The sequence below is a fragment of the Apium graveolens genome, chromosome 2 (genome assembly GCF_009905375.1).
Source record: "Apium graveolens cultivar Ventura chromosome 2, ASM990537v1, whole genome shotgun sequence".
Classification (NCBI taxonomy): domain Eukaryota; kingdom Viridiplantae; phylum Streptophyta; class Magnoliopsida; order Apiales; family Apiaceae; genus Apium; species Apium graveolens.
This window is the reverse complement of record NC_133648.1, coordinates 78,718,864-78,732,470: the sequence shown is the minus strand read 5'-3', so window position 1 is coordinate 78,732,470 and position 13,607 is coordinate 78,718,864. Positions and strand designations below refer to the sequence as shown.

The window sequence follows — 13,607 nt, the reverse complement described above, 5'->3', positions numbered from 1 at the left end:
ATAATTAGTGTGAGTTTAAAAATTTGGTACATGAACACGAAAGTACACGAATACAAAAAAACATGAATATTATTAGTGTCGGGTTTGTATTTCAAATATAGGTACACGACACTGAACGAAAGTACACGGAATAAATAAATAATTAAATTTTTAAAAAATCTAATATATATATATATATATATATATACCAAATGTGAATTCTACCTATTCTAAATAACGTATATATAATTGTAAATACTAAAATATATTTTATTATTCCTTGACTCCGAGAGTGAGCACTTCACCATTTAATTATCTATTACATTTTTTAATAATTAATTTTTTTGTACTTAATTCGTGTAATTTAATGTACTAAAGCGGGTAAACACGAATATATTAATTTCGGGATAGTGTCACCAAATTGGTACATGAATGCAAATCCGGATCGGGTTCGGATTTAAGGTTTGGTACAAAAAAACACGAAAGTACAGATAACGTTTATACACGTGTAAAGGAACGTTGCGGGGTCTAATTGTGGCTAATCAAAAATTTGAAATACAATGCTAATTAAATGATTATGCTTATGTTATTGCACTACAAATCCACCCACCTATCGTGTAATTATTTTATTTTCCCTTAAATTATAACGAACACCGAGTATACATTTTTTTCGATGAAGAAAGGAATGTGATTGCAAAATTTTCAAGGTATACTCTTCCAGCTAGTTAGCTGAATTTCATTGATCTAATTGGTTTATCTAATCATAAATTACAATGGGATTTATTTTTTTAGGAAAAACAAAGAGATTATACAAGTAGCATCGTTATGGGATCACGGTTTCCCAAATATGATGAGATGCAAAAGAACTCTCTATTCAAATACTTCATTTTACGCATAAACTAGAATCCGGTTCCAGCTATGATAGTTGCAAAACTAGTGACGCTGGCGTGTCTATGCACCTCTGCACTTGCCTCGCCCTAATAACATGTATGACATGGAATCCCACCATTGCTTCGATCAGTGTACTATAAGCAGTGGCTATGCTTTGACGTAAATGATCTTTAACTATCATCTCACAAGAGGTCAGCCTCATCTGCGTCTCCGTCAGCATCATCGACGTCATTTTCTTCATCTTCTTCAGGTGCATCTGGATCCACCCCCTATGGAAGACATTTTTTCAGACCAGGAGCATGCAAGTATAGAATTTCATATTAAAATGCAACATGACAATAACAGGCAGCTGCACGAAATAATAACTGAAAGACAAACCTTCATCAGCTTCTCTAAGCGCTCAAGCCCCTTCTTGGCTGCCTCATTTTGAGGACTTATCCTGGAACACATTTATTGTAGATTTATTTTGGGGAGCGTAGTATTCACCTTTATTGCTTACAAAAGTTAATTACAGAACAGAGAACTCCTTAGAAGTGTCTACGAATTTGACTCGAATGTAATCATATGAGACTGTATCTAATAATCACAAAAATCAGAGAATGCTAACCTTAGAGCTGCCTGATAATGTGTCAAGGCTTCCTCCAGCAAATTTGTAGCAGCAAAAACTTGAGCCAGCTTAACATGAAGAGAGTCATCAGCCCAGTCTTTGAGATAGCGCTCAAGAAGAAGTACAGCATCACCATTGCGACCCTCAATTACATGAAGCTCAGCTAACGCTAATGCAGCTCCAAGGTAACCAGGTTCCAACCTGAGGGCTGATTCGTAAAACTTCTTTGCCTGTAACAGTTCACACCAAGTTTAAATTACTATAAGATGAGAATCGTAGCTTAAAGTAAACAAGTCATTTAGCCAAGCTATAGCTTCTACAACTCTCCCCTTCTAAATTTACTTTCAACTTTCTTTTGGGAGTAACCAATTAATATAGTTTTCATGTGGTTGTCCAAGTTATGATTTCACGGCAAATAACATAAAACTAAATTGAATGCAAATTCTCATGTATCACTCATCACTACACAAACAATACTCTTGTAGTTTACCGCCTTGGAAGCAGGGATACTAGGGTTACACAACGCATCACTGTGTCGGATGCTTGAACACTTGTATCCATGTATGGGATATTAAGATACTTGCACAGTCGCACACAAAGTTAGCGGTATTAGGGTATGGGTGAGGACAAGGGCACGTGAATTCAAGGGTCAGATCCTAAGTCTTAATTAGGATCCTTTGATATGGATCCGACAGTGGACACGCGTCTAGGACTCTGGCGTGAAAGCTATGCTCAGGCAAATATTTATACAGACTGGTTTATTGTACATTCATTAAAATAATTTTTACCACATAAATTATACATTTAATTATGCATGTTGATTTGCAGCATCAAAATATCAACATAGAAACAAGTTATTGATGGATCTTGCTCTCAGTAAACAGGTTATGAGACCTTTAGTTTTATTTTGACACAAGATGCTACAACGTGTCTATTTTAAATAAAAAGGATTCGACTCAGATCGCATGTCATGTACGGAGCACACGGGAGTCCGGCTAAGGGAGCTTGCACAATCCCAATTTCATATATTCTTTTACAAATCGTACTCAATTAGTTTCATCAAACCTTTTTCTTTTAATATTTAAATAATATATAGGTATTGATATTGTAATTTGATAAAAAAAACCTATGTAACTCGGACTCGGCTAGAAGTGTTCAACATGGTTACATGTCCAAGTATCGGACTCAGCAATATTTAGAAAAATATACATGTTTTTGGCATAAAATAAGTGTCCATGTCCAAGTGTCGAGTGTCCGACAACGATACTCGAAGGTAAAATGAAGAGTCCGGGTAACATAGAAAAAAACAACTGATTCATATGTTCATTGACTGTTCTTACTTTTCTCTTTATGACAAACCTCCTTTTGAGTTTAGTTTCTTGTTTTATCTAACTAGCTTTTAAGTAGCAACAAAATTTCAATTGGTTACAATATACATAATACTATTTAATGATTAATAATTGTCGACATTTGAATCCAAATTATTTAGGTTAAGGAGTGATACCCTACTTATTTGATTTAGTTTCTAATATTTTTTTTTCACTAGAGTTTTAATTGGATAAGGTTTTTAGTCAGAATATACATGTCCATATACTATATTTTAGTTGATAGTTTTTATTATTATAATATATTATATCTTGATCTGTAGTTATCAGATAAAATATCATAATATATGTTATATCCCATACGGGATTTTATTAGAGATGCACAGACCAATTTAAATATTCTTTGTTAGCTCTTTTCTTCGAAATCATATCATATCATCATAGAGTCTCCTAAATACAATATACTAACACCAACACCAAAAACCCTCATATTATCTATAGAATATAATGACACATCCCAATCGCAATATTATCGTATTTTTTTAACAAGGTTGTCACGTCGATGAGTCGAGTCGAGGCGAGTCGACGGACCTCCCGCTAGTCGACTAGTCAACTAGTCGTAGACTAGTCGACAAAAAAATAATATATTATTATAAATTAAAAATAAAATATACATAAATACACACACACAAATGTATATATATTATGTATTTTAAATTTCTAAGTTCCAACTTCTTCCATAATATTTTATTTCAGATTCTAAGAAATTAAGAATCCAACACTTGGAGAGAATGATGAAAAAACTAGAAGAGTTAACAAATGACAACAAAGAAAAGTAATTGCAATCATCTAACAATTTAGTATAACAAAGAAAAGTACTTGCAATCATGTGAAATATGTAACAATTAATCAATAATAATTATCTGATACAACTGTGATGTGATGTGGTAGTGCAGTATGCAAAAAAATTTGTGCAGAAAAAATAAAATATATACACTGAGCAGCTCGACTAGTCAACCAGGCGACCGAAATATTGACATTTAGCTAGTCGACTTGTTGAGTCGACATCACCGATTAGTCGACTAGTCACCGACTAGTTGCGACTAGTCGACCGACATGACAACCATGCTTTTTAATCCTATCCGGCATTCCCGCAATACGCAACACCGTACCCATATTCGAGAAATGGCTCTAATTATATTATCACAATTATGGAGTAAAATGCCCGAAATATCACTATATCAGAAATTGGCCCTTTATATCACAAAGCTAATTATACATTGAAGGCCTAGTTGGTTCAGTGGTGGGGAACGGAACCAAAAGGTAGCGAATTTATATCTTTTAAGAACCAAAAAACGCATGAAGACAATGCGTTACTGCAGGCAACACATGATTTTCATGCAGTTTCCCTAGTCACACATGTTAAAATGCTTTTTTACTTTTTTCATTTTTTTTGGAACATTGAACTTAAGTGAAACATCAACTAGTATTGCATTTTGTAGAAACGCAACTTAAAATTGCATTTTTCAGTGATATAAAGGGCCATTTTTTTGAAGTGTGATATTTTTGACAATTTTACTTTAACTTGTGATAGAAAGGGCTAACATCCCCCATATTCGAACACTTTGTAGTATGTTAATAAAAACGTCAACAGATTTTCAATGATGTACCTTCTCTCTACCACTAGAGTTACTAGCATGCACATCTCCTACCAATTTTAAAGCCTTTGCTGACTGAGGCATGGCCTTCATTGCCTCTCTTGCAGCATGCAGAGCCTCTTTTATCTTTAAATTTGCCAAATAACAACGAACAAGACCTGAGTAGGAGCAGGAGAGGTCAAAATTGAATGCAACATGCATGTTGACTGTTGCAACTTGGAAAGCCTTAACGTGAGAGTGTTCCCTTCCACAACATACCTTGATAAGAACGAAGATCAGCTCTCAACTCCTGAGCACATCTATAGGCAACTACAGCGATTTCTGGCCGATTCATTGATAAATACAAGTTCCCCTGGAATTTAAGAAGATATTAAAAAATATGAACCAGAAATAATACAGAATTAAACATCGTGTAAATAAATTTCTGCAAATACTCTTGTTACTTCTCTTCTTTAGAAGCTTCCTTTTTCGTGATTAAACTAAGAGTGCCAATAAATAGATACCTTCATTATGTAACCCGGTATGTGCCTGTCGTTAATCCGAATGCTCTACTTGCAAAACAATAAAAAAAGAATTTAGCATGTTAGAATGTAGGCATGTTGATCGCAATTTGCCTTGTGCGAGTCAACGATCTTGGTTTTCAGATAAGTATGTCCAATTTATTTAAACTAACCTTCTCAGCATAAGATAAAGCTCCTCTCTCATCCTTTTTTTCCCACAGAACAGACAAAGCAACAAAGACTTCTGGCCTCGTTGGATCAATGTTCAGAAGGTCATGCACTAACTTGTTTAACTTTGAATTTTCAGACTTCAGCTTTAAAAGCATCGCATATTCATCCATATAAGTGATCACATATGGATCGATGCATCGAACCTGTAACCAGAGATAACAATGTAGAAATTAAATATAGGTTTACTGAATATAGTATAGTAACAATAAATAAAATGAAGAATGAGTTTACAAAATGAGGAGCAATCCTAATACCTTCTCAAAATTTATCATGGCTTCATCACTCTTCCCAATAATGGCTTCAACCTTCAAACAAAGTCACCCATAAAACACACTCAAACTTCAAGTATTACCATCAAGTTGTAGGCAAGATTAGTAAAGAACAAAAAGAAAAAAAAATTGGTCATTTGTAGCTGGGACTTGGTCCATATTGTATTGAGTGTTTGTGTTGTCAGCATATGGGGTACACGCAGCCACACCTGTGCTTGATTCAACTAAGATTGGGAATGTCCAAACAGGTAAAACTGTTGGTGGACACAGGTGAGGATCCAAGTGTCAGATTTATAGTTTTCTTTTTCTTTTTCTTTTTTAAACTTGGATATGGATCCGAAGTTGCACACAGGAGCGAAAAAACTCGGCTTAGTAAACGCAAGAGAAATTTTATATAATGTTAATTCATTGTGTGTTTGTGTTGTCAGCATATGGGGTACACGCAGCCACACCTGTGCTTGATTCAACTAAGATTGGGAATGTCCAAACAGGTAAAACTGTTGGTGGACACAGGTGAGGATCCAAGTGTCAGATTCATAGTTTTCTTTTCTTTTTCTTTTTTAAACTTGGATATGGATCCGAAGTTGCACACAGGAGCGAAAAAACTCGGCTTAGTAAACGCAAGAGAAATTTTATATAATGTTAATTCATTGTATATTTTTAAAAGCAGTATCAGCAATCAACATCATATGCACCTAATTATATACATAAAATTTGTAATATAGCTTTAAAAGAATAACAGAGAAACAAGTCTCACGAACCTTGTTCTTTGTAAACAAGTATGGGTAATATAATGCTGACCAGCAAAGTGCCTGGTTTCAATGTAATGGATACAACTAAGATCCCACGCCAACAACCATGACATATCATTCACGAGAATAGGTTTGATGACATCATTGGAGGTCGGTTAAATGATATGTTCATTTTCTAATTTACTTTACGGGATCTAAATTTATCATGAAATGCGTGAGACTAAATAGTCCTCCATGAATGACAATAAGGTGATAAAAAAGAGTTCATCGCTCCATGCCTCATGGGATTTCCTAAGGGATGAGGTATGGGATAAAAGGCAGTAAAGTATAAAATTACAGCTAACAGTCAGGCTTAAGCTGAATTCCTTTAAAACAGACATATCCTAAATTTACACACCTACAGGACAAAAAAATTGACTACCTCAACTGTCTTCTAGGTAGAGCTGGCAATTCGTGTCGATCGTATACTTTCGTGTCGTGTACTTTCGTGTTTCGTGTAGTGAAGGGCAAACACATATCCGACCCGTGTAGCATTCGTGTACTTAAGTATTAACACATATCCGTAACTCATAGTTTCGTGTACATTTCGTGTATAAAAATAAATTAATTAATTAATTAATAAGTATATAAAGTATTATATAGTTGTATATAATTTTACATATATATTTATATATATATTAAAAATATATATTTACAGATAACGGTATATTTTTGGATATATTTTTAAAAATATATATGAATTTTATGTATATATACATATAATATTAAAGTAATATGTATATTTATATAAATGAATATATAAATATTAAAAAATATATTAATAAATTTATTATTTTGTGTACTTTCGTGTCGTGTCGTGTATCCAAGGGTAAACACATATCCGTACCTGTTTAGATTTCATGTTCTTTCGTATCGTGTACTTTCGTGTTCGTGTACAAAAAAGCTGAACACATATCCATTTATATCGTGTCGTTCTCTGTCATTCTCGTGTCGTTTTATCGTGTCGTATACTAAATTGTCAGCTCTACTTTTGGGTAATGAAAACATGAAGACAAAAAAAAAATTGCAAAATAAAAGAAAATATGTGTCAACCATGTTTCTAAAAAACGACAATCCACCAATGAGATGCCCTTTTTCATAATTGGACTTCGCGGAAAGGTAATAATGAAATTTCTCAGACTGGTTATATGAGTTCTTTCATACTCAATATAGGATATACATAACCCACTGGCGCTAATTATATACTTGTTGACTTTAAACAACTTCCACCGCATTACAAAATTTACTTCCTGAAGTCTCCATAATATCAATCAAAACTGAGATAAAATAAACCGAAAACATAGCCTCCATAAATATTTTCTCAAGTGATGCTCTTCAAACTACTTTGTCCCACAATACTTGTCACTTTGACCTTTTGCACGTACTTTAAGGTGCATAAAAGACAAAAATCCATAAATATTTTTTAAAACAAAAATACTTTTATCTTAAATTTTTATTTAGATTAGGAAAATTAATAAATGGATTTATAAAATTATTTTTTTTGTGCGTCCTAAACTACATGCAAATTTTCAAAGTGACAAGAATTAAGGGATGGAGGGAGTACTTTTCTAAGTGATCCATGAGTCATCACAGACACATTATATGCTTAAAATGTCTCTTTTAAGAGAGTCCCGTTGATTACATTAAGTATAGCATATCTTTTATCCCCAAAGTTAACCGGCGAGATACTACCTACACCAAAGAGTCAATGATTGACAAAAAGAGAGGGAAAAACAAACAACATACACACTAAAGATCCCATATTTCTCTTACTGTATCACTGCAATGCTGAGATTAGAGAGGTCTAGATGTATATGACAACGCAATATTAATAGTTCCACGAATATATACCATATTAACATGTGTGAATATTTTCAAGAAATAAAATTACATTAACAGTAATAAGATGCATAATAAGAAGACTATAGGGGCACCCTGAAGAGAAAAGTGGGAAGAAAAAAAAAATACACAAGATCAATTAACAGATCAAATGAGCATTATTTCATAATAGGATCTCATAGCTGATTATAAAGAATGAAAACAGACATGTACATAATCATGACCAGTGAGCAGAGCCGCAATTGCAATAGGCATGAAAACCATAAACACAGATAAAATGAAAGAACATTTACAGAACAATTGTACAAAATGAAGTAGAAATCATCCAGACAAGTATGGGGCTATTAGTTTTAGGAAGCAAGGGTGCACGGTAGGATGCACTAAAGCTAAACAAACTATCAGCATTTCGTCCTTACATATATATCGTCCAAAACATAAACCATGTAACATTAAAATAAAGGAATGAAATAAAAGCTAACCCAACCTTTGCTATCTCAAGTAATATATGTACATTATTAGGAAAACGTTGTAGAAGTTCTGTAAAGAACTCAAGGCCACCTGCCAGCAAAGAACATGAAAATCATTATAAAAAGCTATAATCAAGTAATTATTACTTCAGCCTAGGAATATTTTGTAAGGCTATAAATAGGTAGCTATTGTTTCACAGAGATAACATTTCAATGGGGAGGTAAGAAATAACCATAGAGTCTGACAGCAGTTACAGAACATGTAGTGATTGCTTCTACACTTCAGCACATTAATTCATCTCAGTACTGATATTTCAAGTATTGGTAAACAAAATAAAGCAAATTTTGAATTTTAAAGAGGGGCCATGCACATGCTAAACTGAGCAAAGTAGATTTCATATATTTAACAACAATCTGTCGACTCTGAAGTCTGCATCAGAAAAATTAGTGTACCATGAGAACAGTGAAAAATGAGACCGTCTATGTTCATGTGAGGCTTTGCTAATAAGTAGTAATAATATGTAATGGTTAACATGGCAGAATTTTAGGTCTAAATGCTGGTGAAGTGAGATATCTAAATGTTGATATAGATTCAATTAATATTATTATTCAACTTCTGGAAAATTCTTATACCTTTGTAATCATTTGAAGCAATGCAACATTGGGCCTCAGCATAACGCTGCAGGCAATAAAAAGGGGTTAAGACTGTAGAATTACAATGACAAGAAGATAGACAATACAGCATATCTGAAGCCTAGTAAACTTTTATGATACTAACTGCAACTTCTTTGGCGGATTCCATGACACGCTACAAAGTTTTCTTTTTATAACATTTCAGGCTAAACTAGAGTCATACTTAACCCTTAGAGTAGCTTCCACATGGGTTAAGTGACCATAAAAAGACAAATTCTTTACATTTTATCCGGTGGCTTCTATGCTGTTTGCCTCCACAGAAGAATGTGTGAATATTTATTGTAACGCCGGAAAACTTATTAGGTCTTTTGGAGAAAGAGCATGGTCGTCCACTTATTAGTCTTGTGGAATGAAAACAGGTATAAGCTAAGGCTACTTATAAAATACCATGGAGATCTGTATTAGGATTCCAAATTTATTACCTTATTTCCGATTAAAAAGATTATAAAATTGATAAATCAGAAGTGAACACATCCAACATATAAAATGTTCATAGTTACAAGTCACCTGTAACCAACGGCTTAACTCCAAGTGATCAGAAGGAGGCTTCCCACTTCTATTTTGGGTCTGTCACAATAAAGGGCATAAACAGTTTTATCATTAGTTGTTAATATATATCTGTACCAGTGTTATACTACACTTCCACAAACGAAAGTAGTCGGATATGGCTTTAGTGAAAAGAAAGAAAAATGTTATTCAAATTATGACTTCATATAAAAGCTTTACAGTATGCTATAGCAATTTGGCTTAATATCAGAACCTTAAGGCTATCTCTAGCATGTACACATATCAACTATTTACTGCTATGCTCTTTTTCAAGAAAAAACTAGTTCAATCAATTCTCGAAAGGGGAAACACGAGCTATTCATCTAATAATAATTACTTTTCTACCGTAAATAAACAAACTAACATCTCGGGTTCGAGTCCTCCCACCCCCGATAATTTAAATTTATTGTATGTTGTCTGTTTTGTGGTTATGAGTGTTGACTGGTTTATGTTGCCGGTTTGTTTAATTCGTATGATTGAGGATTTTAGACATGCTGGTTACTAAACAAAGAAGAACAATGACAAGAAGTTCCAAACATCTCAAAAATGACAGCAGCATAGATTTAACCACCTTTTATTAAGTTGGTTTCGAAGAGTAATTTTCTTGTCAAAAACTATATTATGTCCTTAAAACACCTTGATATCTAAAGATAAACTTGTACCTGATTAGGTGTTTAAGTAATACAAATGGAAAAGGCAATAAGTTGGAAGCATGTATGTTTGATCCCCAAGAGAAGAATTACTGAAATACCAGTTATGTTAATTAATTTCTACTCATAGTGTTATTAAATAACGAACACACCTGAGGAAACAATGAAATAATGTCCTTAGCCGCAACACCCAGTTCAGCCAACGCTGTGATAGCCTCAATAGTACAAGGGTAATGTCTATCAAAAGAAAAATAAGTTTATCACGACTCGGCTATATAATAACCATACTCAATAATAACACAACATAGTATGAAATATGGACTTACGTTACTACTCGTAAAAGTTAAAAAAATAAAAGTAAATAAGATGAGAAAGTGGATATAATCATATGAGGCACTACATGTTGTGAAGGAACTGCTTTAAATATGCGTGATCATACTGTGAAATAACTAATATAAACATAAATTCACATACCTTAAACACTCTCTGTAACAGGAAATAGAAGGACGTGTTTGTCTTGAATGCCGATAAAGTTTTCCCATTAATAAATTCATCTGCAAATTCCTTGCCTTACTAGGAATCCCCTCCATCTGCGATTAGAGAATAATTGTTAGGAATTACCAGGTTATAACTCTTACAATCAGTGCAAATCGATGAGAAACAATTACTGAGGTTAGCAAAATATTAAATCATCATTATGCCTGTTTCACGTCATTATTACATACTTAAAAATAAGTGTTTCCTGCATTCTAACGATCAGTAAGACAGATTCTATATCGAATAAAATACCCTAACAATCAATAAGTTTTGTATCAGCGAAGTGCTTAAATTTGCAACTCGTGAGAAAATGGTATCAATTTAGAACCTCCGCAAGTGCAGCTCTGTTCTCACTCAGTTCAGCATAAGAAGATGCCACTTTAAACTTCACCTGAAATTGAAACTGAAATTAAAATTTTAATTACTGATTTCTTTCCCAATATTCTAAAGCTTGACATTATAGTTCAGCTCGTATCTAAGAAAAGGTCATAAATAACAACTACCTCATTTTCGTTTATTGGTGAATTGTTATATGAATTTGGGGATGAGGACCTGTTTACTGCAGATAATGAAGTCCTGGTTGCAATTTGTTTGGGAATATTCTTGTAGTAATGCAATGATTGCTTGTACATGTGCTGCAAAATGTGAAATCAGAAACAGTATATGAAATACAGTACTTAATGCCAAATTTCTACCAAAAAAGGAACTTGGACAAATAAATGCAAAGAATAACTGAATAAGCCCTTAATAGAGTGTAAAACTAGCTGGACACACGAATAAGAATTATAGAACAGCATAAACATAAGAATATATACCGACATACCGTAATATATAACCACCAATTGAACCCATGTAGAAACTAAAAACACGCTAAAGACAATTGGTGGAAAATAACATTTCTAAATAAGATTCCAACAGTGAACAGTCTATAATATAATAAGTATAACCACATTAAATAAATATCTACTAATGCTTTTGTTCCTATAGATTGAGTGAGGAAAAAAATTATAGTAATAACTATCACACGACCGGTTACAAATAACTTAATACTTTGACAGATCAAATTAAAGGACTTCTCCACTGACAAAAATGGTACTCCATATATATTATGAGACCACTTTGGCAAATAACGTAGACCAGGACATGCTCCAAAAGTATATTGTAAATCATTACATGATATATAGTTTATAAAACAAATTAAAGATAGATTTCCATATACAAATGCACCGCTACATAGTTACAAGTATTAAAACACCATTAGCACCCCCAGAAAATCCCTTTCAGTCTACTTGATCAGGAAACAGAAAAACAAAAACCCTAAAGTCATAGCTTTAAATATTCTGCAAACTAGTGCAATCTTAAACCGGAGGCCGATGATTTTGTTGTAGCAGTGTAGAAACAGCATGCCATTCATGAAAACACAAAATGTATATATATAAATCAAGTGGAATTTATTGACAATGTGAATATCCATGTACAAAGTGAAAGCAACAGGTGTGACAGACTAGAAAGACATAAGTTGATTAATATAGGTGTTATGCAATCACTACTTGCTTTGTATCGTCTATAAGACTATAACATTCTGCAGTCAGAATTTTCAAAACAGGCAACCGTATCAAATTATCCCGTCCTCAAACTTTAACATTTCAATGCATTTCAAAACAAGAACCAATTTTTTTTAGAAATGTGTATATCCATGTACAAAGTGGGAAAATATGAATGACATGCTAAAAAGACTAGGTTGAACAATAAAGACTCCATAAATTCAGTTCTTGATTAATACTGTTGGAATTTAAGTCACCGTGTAAAATCATTAGTTAGTCAATCTTATACATTTCGTCAATTCCATAAAATAAATTCTATCACTGCCACTTGAACCCAATATTTAATAAACAATCAACTCAAACACACAAACAAAGCGAAAAACTCACAATAGCTCTCTTATACTCCTTTTCTCGAAACAAAGCATCACCGAGCAGCGTCTGCACCAAACCATGAAATAATCAAACACTTAACAACAACACATCAATCATTCACACCCAATAAACACAATTACAAACCCAAATTAGTCGAAAATGAAGAAAAGCTCACCAAGTTTTCAGCTTTAAGATGAGGGCTAGTTTCGGAATTTACGGAAGACGAAGAAACAAGAAAAGAACCCTAAAAAACGAGAATTGATGAGATAAAATTAGAAAATCAGGTAAAAATCAAGAACCCTAAAATTAAACTAGAATAGAATAGTATAAATGAAAGTGAGATGGAGCATACGAGCATTTCAGCAGAGTTGTAGAGACCCAAATCGAGAAGTGTCGACATTTGATCTTTTGGTACATCCATTTTTTTGAAAGGAGGGGGATACTTGAGTTGAGTTGTGAAATTTAAACACAGCCAACGCCGCTGCTGTGTAGCTCTGTGCGTCTGACGTCTGTGTGTGTATTATATTGTGAAAAAATGATAAAAATAGCCTATTTTTTAAAAAATTTAACAAAAATAGTCATTCTAAAAAAGTGGCCAATTTTGGCCGATTTAATACTCCGCTGTCAGTTGGGTTGGATACTCCACTGCTTATAAAGTGGATACTCCACTGACAGTCGGGTATCCCATCGGCCAAAGTTGGTCCACTT

General features: G+C 33.5%; 1 protein-coding gene across 4 annotated transcripts; it reads right to left on the bottom strand.

The window, feature by feature from the left end:
- Positions 1 to 667: 667 nt before the first annotated feature.
- Positions 668 to 13,405, bottom strand: LOC141707560 (anaphase-promoting complex subunit 7). Of its 4 annotated transcripts, none has more exons than XM_074510781.1 (18): positions 13,252 to 13,405; positions 13,075 to 13,143; positions 12,915 to 12,965; positions 11,484 to 11,618; positions 11,312 to 11,386; positions 10,921 to 11,036; positions 10,599 to 10,683; positions 9,758 to 9,817; positions 9,191 to 9,236; positions 8,575 to 8,648; positions 5,446 to 5,496; positions 5,134 to 5,334; positions 4,964 to 5,008; positions 4,719 to 4,812; positions 4,473 to 4,618; positions 1,478 to 1,707; positions 1,249 to 1,309; positions 668 to 1,139 (listed from the first exon to the last, which is right to left on the bottom strand). In XM_074510781.1, the coding sequence occupies exons 1-18, from the start codon at positions 13,318 to 13,320 to the stop codon at positions 1,053 to 1,055; spliced, it is 1,695 nt and encodes a 564-aa protein (XP_074366882.1). In that variant the 5' UTR covers positions 13,321 to 13,405; the 3' UTR covers positions 668 to 1,052. The 4 variants fall into 4 exon arrangements, with proteins under 4 accessions (XP_074366882.1, XP_074366884.1, XP_074366883.1 ...); XM_074510783.1 differs by having other exon boundaries at positions 11,312 to 11,374; XM_074510782.1 differs by having other exon boundaries at positions 11,487 to 11,618.
- Positions 13,406 to 13,607: the final 202 nt, after the last annotated feature.